The sequence below is a fragment of the Pseudorasbora parva genome, chromosome 5 (assembly GCF_024679245.1).
Source record: "Pseudorasbora parva isolate DD20220531a chromosome 5, ASM2467924v1, whole genome shotgun sequence".
NCBI classification, from domain to species: Eukaryota; Metazoa; Chordata; class Actinopteri; order Cypriniformes; family Gobionidae; genus Pseudorasbora; species Pseudorasbora parva.
Genome location: NC_090176.1, coordinates 1584986 through 1599291, shown reverse-complemented (window position 1 = coordinate 1599291; position 14306 = coordinate 1584986). Strand labels below are relative to the sequence as shown.

Genomic DNA, 14306 nt, shown 5'->3' with positions numbered 1-14306 from the left:
TTCCTAGGATGTTTTACTCATAGACAGCGCCTATTTAAAAAGAACACTCTTGTGTTTTTGTAGTTGTGAGCTCCAGGTGATCTCCGGGCGCTCAGCGCTCGTTAACCCCGGCGAGAGCAGCCTTTCCTCGGCCAGACCTTCTGCCGTTTGCCGCCGGCTCGGATGTCTCTGTAGAGGTTAAACATGACATCTGCTTCGTCTTGTGTACATCTAATGGGCGATCTTTGGTCCAATTAATCTATTGTTGCCAACCAAATCATTTTGACTGAGGGCAAGTTTCATAACTTAATATTTTATTTAAATATACATGCAGACAGTGAAGATAATCCCGGTAGTGCGTTGGCTGAACCACATATGTGCTTAATATATTTCACCTGGAGCGCCTTAAACGCGCGTCGTTTTCGCTTCAAATGCTCGATTCCTACGCGCGTCCAATTAGCTGCACACGCGCGAATAGATTCAAAATGTTCACGCGTGAAAACTAGACGCGGTAGACGTGATTTTGACGCTCAATTCGCGTTTGGTGTGAACGTAGCGTAAGAGACCGCGGGAGGTGCCGCTTGACAAGAGCATGATGGGTCCTCTTTAAGGGATGCTACAGTGTGCAATGAATGTTTAATGTGTGTTAAAGTGTGTGTTTTCTCATCAGCTTTCAACAGGAGAGGCACGAGCAGTCCAAGCAGGATCTCAAGGGCCTTGAGGAGACTGTTGTAAGTTCTTCTACAGTTCCTTCTTTAACATCACTCTCTTCTGAATTTCTGCACCCTGAAGAAGTCATTATAGAGCGCTCGCTGAAAGCCCATCACAGACATATTACATATATAGCCAGATCACTTATTGTCATAATCAAATATTTATTTGGTTTCATCTGTCAATACATCTGTCTCCTGTTGATGCTGGCCTGGCAGATATCCATATCTGGTCTTAATTAAAGCATAGTTGTGGTTTTCTGTGCGTGAGCGCCCTCTGCTGGAGTACAGTGAGACGCGCAAACCTCCTCAGATCACTTAATTTAGTGAAAACATTAATAGAAATGATCATTCTTTCCTAATAAATGTGACAAACGTATAAAAATGCATTCATATTTTTCTAACACTTTTGGACTGAGCGCTCTAATGGACTTGTTAAGTGCAGTCCTGTGATCACAAATATGACTTTATAAGTATGTGTCCACATTTTATGTAAAATAATTAAACATAACAGCTATTGACTCCTCCTGGCACCGCACTTTACACAACCAACCTACAGTTTAGTTTGACTTTATACACTTTAAGACGAGAAATGTTAACATAAGTGGCGATATTTAATAGTAAAGTGAGGCCCTTTCTGTTGCAAAGCCCAATTGGTAAATCATAATGTAGTAACCCAGATGTATAGAGGCTCAGCTGTCACACCACTTTTGTGTGCTTATGAAGCAGGGCTTGGACATGCAGCATGTTTTCATCGATTGTCAGTCCTCTTCAGGGCCATGAATGTGTTAAAACCGAAACCGATATTTAATGTCTGGTCTCTCTCTCTCTCTCTCTCTCTCTCTCTCTCTCTCTCTCTCTCTCTCTCTATCTCTCTCTCTCTCTCTCTCTCTCTCTCTCTCTCTCTCTCTGTCTCAGGCTCGGGAACTCCAGACCCTCCACAACCTGCGCAAGCTGTTCGTTCAAGACCTCACGACGCGGGTTAAAAAAGTTCGTTCCACATGTCAACATGGATGTTTTGCTTAAATGCCCCACTGTTTGTGTGTGTGTTTCTGACCTGTTTTCCTCACACAGAGTACAGAAATTGGACCTGATGATAGTGGGGGGTCTAACACTCAGAAACAGAAGATTTCCTTTCTTGAAAACAACCTGGATCAGCTTACAAAGGTTCATAAACAGGTCAGGCACAGTTCTCTGCATTCATTCTTCAGGCCCTGATGTACTCATGGGGACGTTTTTGTATTTGTCTACTTTTTTGTTCTTCTATTCGGAGTGAAAATAAGTTTGAAATACCTTTGCAGCAATTATATTATTAGCAAAAATCCTGATGCCACACATTTAGATGAAAAAATGTGTTGTGTAGAAAACAGCAGTTCAGAAAGCATCTGATCACAGCGATGTGGATATGTTTGCAGATTCAGATGTCCAGTCGTCACGTTTACAGCATTTTATATAATCTATTGTTTTAAAGCAAACAGCTTTACAGTATTAAACATAAAAACAGTGTCAGTGACTCTTTAAATTACAATCACAGCTTCAGTTTCTACTATAAAGCAGCTCTCCAGCGTTCACGCTTTAACTCGCGTATGACCTCGACATACTATCTAAAGACTTTATATATAGAAAAACGTATGAAAGTGCATCACGCAATATGGTGGAATAAGTCCCGCCTTCTGAATAAGAGCCAATCGGCGATTGGTAAAGTCATCGCATCACTGCAGCTGCTGTTAGAAGCTCCGGTTCCTATAGAAACAATCAGACTCAAGCTTCTTATGGATGCACGCTTAGGACTGACTGCGCATGCACATAACTCGAAAAATGCTGTTTTTCTGTCATGATTTGAATATTTAGAAACAAAATTTATGAGATAGTTGGCAGTTTTGGAGGATTTGAGGTTTCTCTATTCAAAGGGATGCACTTGCATGCCCGAAGAGGTGTTTTAAAGATGGCCGCCGAGTGAAATTACCTAAAGGGATTTTGATTATATATTTGAGTATATCGGGGCATTCACTTAAAAGGGACTTTACCTATATTTCTTCTTGTTTATTGAATGAGAGCTGTTGAGCAAAGCATTAACAGCTACCCCTTTCCAGCTGTGATTCATGCACACATCATCTTTGTTCATCCATTGAAAATCCACACAATTAAACATTTCAAACGCTCCTGAAAAGCTTATAAACGTAATCTTTATGAATGAATCCAAGACTTTATATGATGGACAGATTTAATTTAGGCTTCTATTCACATATGTGACGCTGGAGCTCAACACCAGTCATAATCTCACAGAGTATGGGTCAATTATCCATTTTTCTTTAATGCCAATAATAAATTGGATATTAAAATCATGTTCCATGAAGACATTTTGTTAATTTACTACCATGACTATATCATAAATGTATTATCAGCAGTAATATGCATGGTTAAGGACTTCATTTGGACAACTTTAAAGGTGATTTTATGAATACTTAGATTTTTTTAGACCCTTAGATTCCAGATTTTCAAATAGTTTGGCCAAATATTGTCCTATCACAACAAACCACACATCAATGGAAAGATGATTTATTTCAGCTTTCAGATGATCTATAGTTTTTCAGTGCAGGCTCGTTGTGTCCGTTGATTTCTAATTGAACATGTTTGTGCAGCTGGTACGTGATAATGCAGATCTGCGGTGTGAGCTTCCGAAGCTGGAGAAGCGTCTTCGTTCTACGGCTGAGCGTGTTCGGGCGCTGGAGACAGCACTGAAGGACGCCAAGCAGGGCGCCATGAACGACCGCCGGCGCTACCAGCAGGAGGTGGAGCGCATCCGTGACGCCATGCGCCTGCGCTATCCTCTGCGCCGACCCAACGCCGCTCAGATCGGTATTAAGACTCTTACCGTTTATAATTGTGTGAGAGCAACTTGATGAAATTTACTTAAAGGGTTAATTCAGCCACTAATGAAATGTCTGTCATTAACTCCTCTCCCTAATGTCGCTCCACACCCGTAAGACCTCCGCTCATCTTCACACACAGTTTAAGATATTTTATATTTAGTCCGAGAGCGTATGCAAGTGTATGCACACTATACTGTCCATGTCCAGAAAGGGAATAAAAACATCATCACAGTAGTCCATATGAGACATCAGTGGGTTAATTAGAGTCTCTTGAAGCATCCAAAATACATTTGGGTCCAAAAATAACAAAAACTACGACTTTATTCAGCATTGGCTTCTCTTCCGCGTTTGTGTTCAATCCTCAAATAAAGATTCAAACGGTTATGACTCAGCGAATCGATCAATGATTCGGATCACGTGTCAAACTGCTGAAATCACGGATCAGGATTGTCAATTATTTAATAATTTATTTAAATAATTTAAATAAATGTCTTTATTCAATCATGAATCGATTCGCTGATTCATGTGTGAGACAGTATAGTGTGCATACACTTGCATACGCTCTCGGACTAAATATAAAATATCTTAAACTGTGTGTGAAGATGAACGGAGGTCTTACGGGTGTGGAGCGACATTAGGGAGACGAGTTAATGACAGACATTTCATTAGTTGCTGAACTAACCCTTTAAAGAGTCCAATAACAAACTTGTGGCCAATCAGCAGTAAGGGGCATGTCTAATAATGATGGTGAGAAGAGTGAGCCAATCAGCAGTAAGGGGCATGTCTAATAATGATGGTGAGAAGAGAGTGAGCCAATCAGCAGTAAGGGGCGTGTCTAATTATGATGGTGAGAAGAGAGTAAGCCAATCAGCAGTAAGGGGCGTGTCTAATAATGATGGTGAGAAGAGTGAGCCAATCAGCAGTAAGGGGCGTGTCTAATAATGATGGTGAGAAGAGAGTGAGCCAATCAGCAGTAAGGGGCGTGTCTAATTATGATGGTGAGAAGAGAGTAAGCCAATCAGCAGTAAGGGGCGTGTCTAATAATGATGGTGAGAAGAGAGTAAGCCAATCAGCAGTAAGGGGCGTGTCTAATAATGATGGTGAGAAGAGAGTGAGCCAATCAGCAGTAAGGGGCGTGTCTAATTATGATGGTGAGAAGAGAGTAAGCCAATCAGCAGTAAGGGGCGTGTCTAATAATGATGGTGAGAAGAGAGCGCTCAGTGCACGTTATTATTCAAAACATACAACGGACATGATGGCCATTAGCCGATAACTAATATATGCTGCTTTTGCTTGAATACACTCGTGTGTCATGTTCGCTTGGTTGCCCGTTAGCGATCGTATTGTGGCTCACTTCAGCGACGATAAAGACACGTTCATTTCCACAACGTATGAGCATCTAAATCTCCTCACTGTCTGCGTTAGCTCACTAAATGTGTCTGGCAAGTAAGATACTATACTCCTAATATATGTTTGTTTCCTCTTTTCATTATATATATAACTCTAATCCGGTCATAATTGTAATATGTCATCAGCTGGACTGTCGGCTCGTGTACTATCGAGTTGTTAATGAGAACGGTTTGTATTTTTATGATGAAGGGGTGACTTTTTCATTGAATATTCGAGTTGGATTAGCTACACACAGATTCTGCCATAGTCGTTGCCTGGGTTACATATGTGTGGGGCGGAGCTATCAGAATAGGGGCGTGACCCTTTTTGGGTGTAGGGGCGTGTTTGTTTAGGTGATTTGAAATATCAACAACGGTCACCAGAAAACCCTTACCCCACCTTTAGTAACATCATGTTTGGGTTCATGTTGTGGTTTGTTTTAACAGCTAAGCCGGTGAGACCAGGACACCATGTTGCAGCCACGTCTCCCACCAGCTTCTCCACCACACGCGCCAGCAAACCTGCCACATCCTACAGCAACGCCCTCTTCCTGCAGGAGGACAAAACAACGCTTCAGAAAACCAACACGTGAGTGTCTGTCTGTGCAGGCCCTGTCTGTCTCTCGTCTTCTCCTCCTCTCATCTGCCGTTTGTTCGTTTCAGTGTTGGATACAGCACTGTGAGATCCATAGACATACTGAGCTCCTGTCCGCTCGACGTGGAGAACGGTAAGTGTGTGTGTGTGTGTGCTTTGACCACACCAAAACTGCATTTATACACTGCCACTCATACTTGTAATTCAATTTAATATTTGGAAATGAAATCATATATGAACAGGGGAAAATAGTCATAGTTGGAAGGGATGTGCATCAACTAAATGTGTGTAGGTGTAGACCAGGGGTCAGCAACCTTCTTCTTTCCCCGCCAGCCTTTTCACAATTTTTGTTGTATGAATATTTAAACATGCAAAATGTCAAAAGAAGGAACAGATCCACTGCTTTTAAACAAAGAAATCTATTTTATTCTAGCTTCATGCATTCTTTTTTATCAACATAAAGCAACATCGCGAGCAGGGACTTTTCTGAATTTGGATAAGTGGCTAGATCTGGAATATCAAGGATACTAGTGATGGTAAAAGCATTAAACTGAAGGAAAAACAGGATACTAGTGATGGTAAAAGTGTTAAACTGAAGGAAAAACAGGATACTAGTGATGGTAAAAGCGTTAAACTGAAGGAAAAACAGGATACTAGTGATGGTAAAAGGGTTAAACTGAATAAATAACAGGATACTAGTGATGGTAAAAGGGTTAAACCGAATGAAAAACAGGACACTAGTGATGGTAAAAGGGTTAAACTGAAGGAAAAACAGGACACTAGTGATGGTAAAAGGGTTAAACTGAATGAAAAACAGGACACTAGTGATGGTAAAAGGGTTAAACTGAAGGAAAAACAGGACACTAGTGATGGTAAAAGGGTTAAACTGAAGGAAAAACAGGACACTAGTGATGGTAAAAGGGTTAAACTGAAGGAAAAACAGGACACTAGTGATGGTAAAAGGGTTAAACTGAATGAAAAACAGGACACTAGTGATGGTAAAAGGGTTAAACTGAATGAAAAACAGGACACTAGTGATGGTAAAAGGGTTAAACTGAAGGAAAAACAGGATACTAGTGATGGTAAAAGGGTTAAACTGAAGAAAAACAGGACACTAGTGATGGTAAAAGGGTTAAACTGAATGAAAAACAGGATACTAGTGATGGTAAAAGGGTTAAACTGAATGAAAAACAGGATACTAGTGATGGTAAAAGGGTTAAACTGAATGAAAAACAGGACACTAGTGATGGTAAAAGGGTTAAACTGAATGAAAAACAGGATACTAGTGATGGTAAAAGGGTTAAACTGAAGGAAAAACAGGATACTAGTGATGGTAAAAGGGTTAAACTGAATGAAAAACAGGATACTAGTGATGGTAAAAGGGTTAAACTGAAGGAAAAACAGGATACTAGTGATGGTAAAAGGGTTAAACTAAATGAAAAACAGGACACTAGTGATGGTAAAAGGGTTAAACTGAATGAAAAACAGGACACTAGTGATGGTAAAAGGGTTAAACTGAATGAAAAACAGGACACTAGTGATGGTAAAAGGGTTAAACTGAAGGAAAAACAGGATACTAGTGATGGTAAAAGGGTTAAACTGAAGGAAAAACAGGACACTAGTGATGGTAAAAGGGTTAAACTGAATGAAAAACAGGATACTAGTGATGGGAAAAGGGTTAAACTGAAGAAAAACAGGACACTAGTGATGGTAAAAGGGTTAAACTGAAGGAAAAACAGGATACTAGTGATGGTAAAAGGGTTAAACTGAAGAAAAACAGGACACTAGTGATGGTAAAAGGGTTAAACTGAATGAAAAACAGGATACTAGTGATGGTAAAAGGGTTAAACTGAATGAAAAACAGGATACTAGTGATGGTAAAAGGGTTAAACTGAATGAAAAACAGGACACTAGTGATGGTAAAAGGGTTAAACTGAATGAAAAACAGGATACTAGTGATGGTAAAAGGGTTAAACTGAAGGAAAAACAGGATACTAGTGATGGTAAAAGGGTTAAACTGAATGAAAAACAGGATACTAGTGATGGTAAAAGGGTTAAACTGAAGGAAAAACAGGATACTAGTGATGGTAAAAGGGTTAAACTGAATGAAAAACTAAAAACTTTAGTCAAACTAAATCTAGTAAGCGGTTTATATGTTTAATGTTTGTTAGGGTAATACCCTGTCTACACCGGACGTGAGCGGCGTGATACAACATGCAAAATGTAATCAGGTGCCTTGTTCTGTTCCTGCCTTACCCCAAAGCACCTGCGCTACTACAAAGAGCAAAATACTTCACAATGGTCCCTTTGTCATGTCCAATGTAGACAGTGTTGTGGCACAGCAAGACTTAATGTAGATATGGCTTTGCATACTAAATGCAGCATATTAAGTAATATGTTTAAACGTATCAAGTAATATATCGATAATGTTCCCGTTGGTTGGGGGGTGAGATACATTTAGGGAGGAGCATTCCCAAAAAGGTTGAAAACCCCTGGTCTAAAGAAACTTATGTGCAATGAAAAGACTCCATGGATGTTGACGGTTATTCATAGGACCATCAATGCCAATAAAAAAAACATTTGGAAACACACATTATGTATGAGGAACACACATTAACTATTAACTACGCCTTTTGCCTCAATAAACTCCTAATTTACTGCTTATTAATAGTTAGTAAGGTAGTTTTTGTAGCGTTTAAGTTTAGGTATTGGGTCGGATTAAGGGATGTAGAATAAGCTCATGCAGAATAAGGCCTTAATATGAGCTTTAGAAGTGCTCATAAACAGACAATATCCTAGTAATATGCAGGATCATAAGACACTAGTTAATAAATGAACCTTAAAATAAAGTGTTAGCGAACCTTTATATTTTAGAGTGGGTAACGCTTCATTTCGATAGTCCACTTTAGACAATCTACTAAGTAACTTTCAAACACATGTCAACTAGCAGTCATTAGAGTATTAGTAGACTGTTAGGTTAGGGTTAGGGTTAGTCGAATAAGTTGACATACAGTTGAAAAGTTACTTATAGTTAGAAGAATGTCATTTGGGAAGCATCGCAAGCAGGGTGGGGCCGAGAGCCGTGGGAGCGGAGCGAGGCCGGTGGAAAGAGTGTTAATGCACCACACCGTCCTCAAGTCCCACAGAGGAGCTCCAGAAGGATTAAAACAGGAGTGACGACACTGAAGGACGAGAGAGAACCAGGCCTGGGACTTTATGCTGTGGTTTTGTTTTAGTTTGTGGCAGTTGTCTGTGAGGCACTGCCGCTTTACTTCAGGTTTGTTCTTTATGTTTATTTTATTATTAAAGTTATGTTTAACGATCGCCGGTTCCCACGTCCTTCCTGTTTCAATAAACCTTGTTAAACAGATATAAAGCAGACAGTCTACTAATACTCCAATGACTGCTCTTTGACAAGTACTTGCAAAGTTACTTATAGCCAGTAGAATGTCTTAAAGTGGACCATCAAATAAAGAGGTGTTTTGTGTCAGTTTATCCAGAGATCCTGTTATTGTAAAACCTTTACCCGGCCTCCAGGCTTCTGATTTTAAAGACCAGCGGGTTAAAGGATGGAGCAAGCTTTACTTAGACACTGCAAGTTTTTGCATGTAACCTTTTATTCTGTTCCTTTATGCCTTTCAGGAAATAGCACAGATATTAATGATAACAGGTGAGTGAACGCTTGTGCTCTGATAAGATGGATTGACTTAATTACAGGTCAAAACAGAAAGCTTCAATTTTGACTTTAATTTCCAATTAGCTTGTTTACAGTGACAGAAAGTTTCAGGCTTTACACTGACTGCTTCTGTTTCAGGAGTGAGGTTCATTGTGGCAGTATGGTGGACGATGCTTCACGAATCTACATCATGCAACAGGAGACTGCAGCCAGTTAATCATTTAATGTAAGCCAACACACACACACACACACACACACACATATTGCCAAAAGTATTGGGCCACCCCTCCAGATCATTGAGTTCAGGTGTTCGATCCCTTCATGGCCACAGGTGTATAACTCCAGCTCTCGGCCTGCAGACGCTTCTACACACATTAGTGAAAGAATGGGTCGCTCTCAGGAGCTCAGTGAACTCAAGCGTGGGGCCGTGATAGGCTGACACCTGTGCAATAAGTCCATTCCTGACATTTCCTCACAACTAAATATTCCACGCTCAACTGTTAGTGGGATTATAACAAAGTGGGAGCCATTGGGAACAACAGCAACTCAGCCACGAAGGGTTAAATCCCAGAGCGGGGTCAGCACATGCTGAGGGTCACAGTGCGCAGAAGTCTCCAACTTTCTGCAGAGTCAACAGCTCCAGACCTCCAGACTTCTGTGGCCTTCAGATGAGCTCAAGAACAGCGTAGAGAGCTTCATGGAATGGGTTTCCATGGCCGAGCAGCTCATCCAAGCCTTACATCACCAAGAGCAATGCAAAGCGTGGGATGCAGTGGAGTAAAGCAGCCGCCACTGGACTCTAGAGCAGTGAGACGTGTTCTCTGAGCGACCAATCACGCTTCAGTCTGACAATCCCATGGACAAGTCTGGGTTTGGCAGTCGCCAGGAGAACGGGACTCGCCTGACTGCATTACAGTATCGATTTGGTGTCGAGGTTGATACTTTTGATAACACTAGAGGAACTGGACTGGCCTGCACAGAGTCCTGAGCTCAACCCGATAGAACAGCTTTGGGATGAATTAGAGCGGAGACTGAGAGCCAGGCCTTCTCATCCAACATCAGTGCCTGACCTCACAAATGAGCTTCTAGAAGAATGGGCAAAAATCCCCATAAACACACTCCTAAACCTTGAGGAAAGCCTTCCCAGAAGAGCTGGAGCTGTTACAGAGGGTGGGCCGACTCCAGATTAAACCCCACGGGTTAACAATGGTGTAATGAAGTTCGTGGATGGAAGGAAGGAGGCGGGAACCGGCGAACGTTCAACAACATTTATTAATTCAAAATAAATAAACAAAACGAAAGTAAAACCGCGGGCAGCCCCTCACGGACGACTGCCCACTAACACCAACACACGTAAAATAAAACATAACATAAATTCCAGGCCTGGTCCTCTCTCGTCTTCCGCAGCTCTTGTTCCTCCTTTTATGCTCCCGTCACATGGCCGCGAGACGAGACCGGTGTGCCACGCAGCTGGCACTTGTCAACATTAATCACCGGCCCGCTCTCGCGGTCCCTCGCCCCGCTGCCTGTCACACCACATACCCCCATCGCCCCTCGCAGGCCGGGGGGCACTCCCGAGACTGCGCTCTACTCCCCCTCCCCCCCTCTCCCGGGGGGGCCGATCACGGCGGCCGCAGCACCTGGGGGTAAGGACAGAGAGGCGAGAGAAATGTAGACGGGAGCACGAGGAGCCCGCGGACGAGAGAGGGGAGAGAGGGAAAAAAGAAAGAACAAAAAAAAAATGCTGGTCCGGTTCCCCGACACACTGCCGCTCGGTCCTCACCAGCCGAGAGGCTCTTCCTCGCGGTGCTATGCGATGGTGCTGGATGCCCGGTGGACGGCCCGATCCTCCTCCGCCCCTTGGCGGCCGGCGGTGGCAGCGAGCTCCGCGTTCCCTGCTCCTCCCCGTTCCGGCGGATGGCAGCAGGCTCTGGCCCACGGCGAACGCCAGCAACTCCTCCGCTCCCTCCAGGACGGCCGCCACCCCACCTCGACCCAGGGGCACGGCAGCGAGCTCTCCCTCCCACCGGTCTTCACTCGCTCCAGCACCACCGCCTCGGGCAGTCACTCGCGGTCTTTCATCATCCACGCTGCCCGAACTCCTCAGCACCGTGATCCCCCTCAGCAGCGAGGGCTCTCCGACAGCGCGTCCCTCCTTCCTCCCGGGTTTCGGCACCAATGTAATGAAGTTCGTGGATGGAAGGAAGGAGGCGGGAACCGGCGAACGTTCAACAACATTTATTAATTCAAAATAAATCAACAAAACGAAAGTAAAACCGCGGGCAGCCCCTCACGGACGACTGCCCACAAACACATAATAAAACGTGGGCAGCCCCTCACGGACGACTGCCCACAAACACATAATAACACGTAAACCAAAACTCAACATAAACTCCAGGCCTGGTTATCTCTCGTCTTCCGAAGCCCTTGCTCCTCCTTTTATGCTCCCGTCACATGGCCGCGAGACGAGACCGGTGTGTCATGCAGCTGGCACTCGTCAACACTAATCACCGGCCCGCTCTCGCGGTCTCTCGCCCCGCCCGCTGCCTGTCACACCACATACCCCCATCGCCCCTCGCAGTCCGGGGGGCACTCCCGAGACTGCGCTCTACTCCCCCGCCCTCTCCCGGGGGGGGCGATCACGGCGGCCGCGGCACCTGGGGATAAGGACAGAGAGGCGAGAGAAATGTAGACGGGAGCACTAGGAGCTAGCGAACGAGAGAGGGGAGAGAGGGAAAAAAGAAAGAAAAAGAAAAAAAAATTCTGGTCCGGTTCCCAGACACACTGCCGTTCGGACCTCCGCCCGCCGAGAGGCTCTTCCTCACGGTGCTGTGTGATGGCACTGGACGCCTGGTGGACAGCTCGATCCTCCTCCGCCCCCTGGCGGCCGGCGGTGACTCCTCCTTCTGAGGGACCTGGCAGCGAGCCCCACGCTCCCTGCTCCTCCCCTATCAGGCGGATGGCAGCAGGCTCCGGCTCACGGCAAGCGCGGCGACTCCTCCGCTCCCTCTCGGACGGCAGCCACCCCACCTCAACCCAGGGGCACGGCCGCGAGGTCTCTGTCCCACCTTCCTCGCTCCAGCACCATCGCCTCGGGCAGCCCTCGCGGTCCTCATTCATCCGCGCTGCCCGACCTCTTCAGCACCGCGATCCCCCTCAGCAGCGAGGGCTCTTTGACAGCATGTCCCTCCTTCCCTCCCGGGTTTCGGCACCAGTGTAATACAGTTCGTAGATGGGAAGGAAGGAGGCGACAACTTTATTTCAAAATAAATAAACAAAACGAAAGTAAAACCGCGGGCAGCCCCTCACGGACGACTGCCCACTAACACCAACACACGTAAAATAAAACATAACATAAAATCCAGGCCTGGTCCTCTCTCGTCTTCCGCAGCTCTTGTTCCTCCTTTTATGCTCCCGTCACATGGCCGCGAGACGAGACCGGTGTGCCACGCAGCTGGCACTTGTCAACATTAATCACCGGCCCGCTCTCGCGGTCCCTCGCCCCGCTGCCTGTCACACCACAAATGGGATGGCATTAAAGCTCATGTGCATGTAAAGGCAGGCGTCCCGAAACTTTTGGCAATACTGTGTATATATAATGAGCTAAGAAATGAATGCTTACATCAGTGTGCTCTCTTTTGTCCCTCTTTCTCCAGATATCCCAGTTGTCTGCATGCAGCCGTTCAGCCTTCGCCATCTTCTCCAGAACTTTAATTCCTAGACTTCTCTGCTCTGTAGTGTCTTATATTGTGTGGAATATCCCTCTATCGCTCATGCCGTCACATCATATATCCTGTCTCACGTATCTCACTGTTGCATGTTTGTCTGTTTAGTAAGAAAACAGCTCATAGTTTGTAAATGAACCCTCACGTACGGTAGATCTTTGAACACACACCTCTATATTGCTTGCATTATAATACAGGAGAGAACTAGAAATAACTTCCCTTTAGTTTTGCTGAGCCTTAAAGACAGATGGTTCAATATTGTGAAGATTCACATATAACAGTTTGTGTGTGTGTCATCGTATAGATTTTGATAAAATTATATTCAAGTACTGACTACCTCCAATTGTGGAAAAAATATTTGATTTGCATTGTATTTGTTTTCACATAATAATGATTGGGTTGAAAATTGCTGTATGTCAAGAGAACATATCATAGAGATTTACAGCGGCTGCGGTTCTGACACGCTCCAAACGCTTCAGGTATTCTTCCAAATGCTCTGAGCAATCACAGCTCTGATTTCTCTCGCCACATCCTGATCAGCCAATCCGGATGAGCGAATGAAGAGCGCCTGTGATCTGTGATGTTTCGCTGCAGGATCTCCTAAACTCCTCCGTCAGATGAATGTGTGACTCCATCCCTTACACTTTTCTTTCACAGTGTCTTTAGACGGATTCACCCAAATATATTTAGCAAGACAATGAATGACTGAGGCTGCAGAAACTGTATTAGGATGAAGGTTTAATCATAGATTTAGTTGGCACTGAAACGCTTGCCTTTCACACTTCTTCCCCAAGTCGTCACCATTAGAAGAGTAAATTCGACCGAAACCGATGAAGAGAGTTTGTGCAAAAGCTCAGCTGATTTACAGATCTTTATTGAAGGTTGTTTTATGTGATATACATGTACAGTGTGCTAGTTTGCTGGACGCTGATCAGAAATAAATGTAATTCAAAGAAAAAGTGATTCTTTGTGCCTTTTGTTTTCTTTTAATCTTGAAGAGGTGAGGAAATAAACATGTCTCTACAACTGCTAATTGGTAGAACTATGACATACTTTATTTATTTTTTTATGTGGGAACGGTTACATTTGTTGCCAGGACATGGGCCTGTATTTATCAAGCTTCTCAAAGTGCCATTTTAGCCTTAAGTGCTGAAAAATCATGAAATATACTCCTACTTTCAAACTTAAGTATAAAAGCAAATTATCAAATTACTTAAAGCTAAGAATCCCTCTTACTCTCCCAGTTATTTAAGTAAGACAGCTCGAGAGCTCTCTCAGTGGTCAGTAGGGGCAGTGATGGCACTGAGGCACAGAGACGTGTGTGAATCTTTCAGAAGAGGGAGAAAAGCTTTTAGCGGGT

At 44.0% G+C, this 14306-nt stretch overlaps 1 protein-coding gene across 2 annotated transcripts in view; it reads left to right on the top strand.

Moving 5' to 3' along the window:
- Window positions 1–13909, top strand: part of kif5aa (kinesin family member 5A, a) — a 40363-nt gene extending 26454 nt beyond the window's left edge. For both annotated transcript variants that reach the window (XM_067442983.1, XM_067442984.1), the window contains exons 21-29: window positions 650–710; window positions 1608–1679; window positions 1764–1868; window positions 3332–3548; window positions 5398–5539; window positions 5614–5678; window positions 9188–9215; window positions 9360–9447; window positions 12878–13909. In XM_067442983.1, the coding sequence (XP_067299084.1) occupies window positions 650–710; window positions 1608–1679; window positions 1764–1868; window positions 3332–3548; window positions 5398–5539; window positions 5614–5678; window positions 9188–9215; window positions 9360–9438 (769 nt within the window). In that variant the 3' untranslated portion in view covers window positions 9439–9447; window positions 12878–13909. The remainder of the gene's footprint in view (window positions 1–649; window positions 711–1607; window positions 1680–1763; window positions 1869–3331; window positions 3549–5397; window positions 5540–5613; window positions 5679–9187; window positions 9216–9359; window positions 9448–12877) is intronic.
- The last annotated feature ends 397 nt before the right edge of the window (window positions 13910–14306 follow it).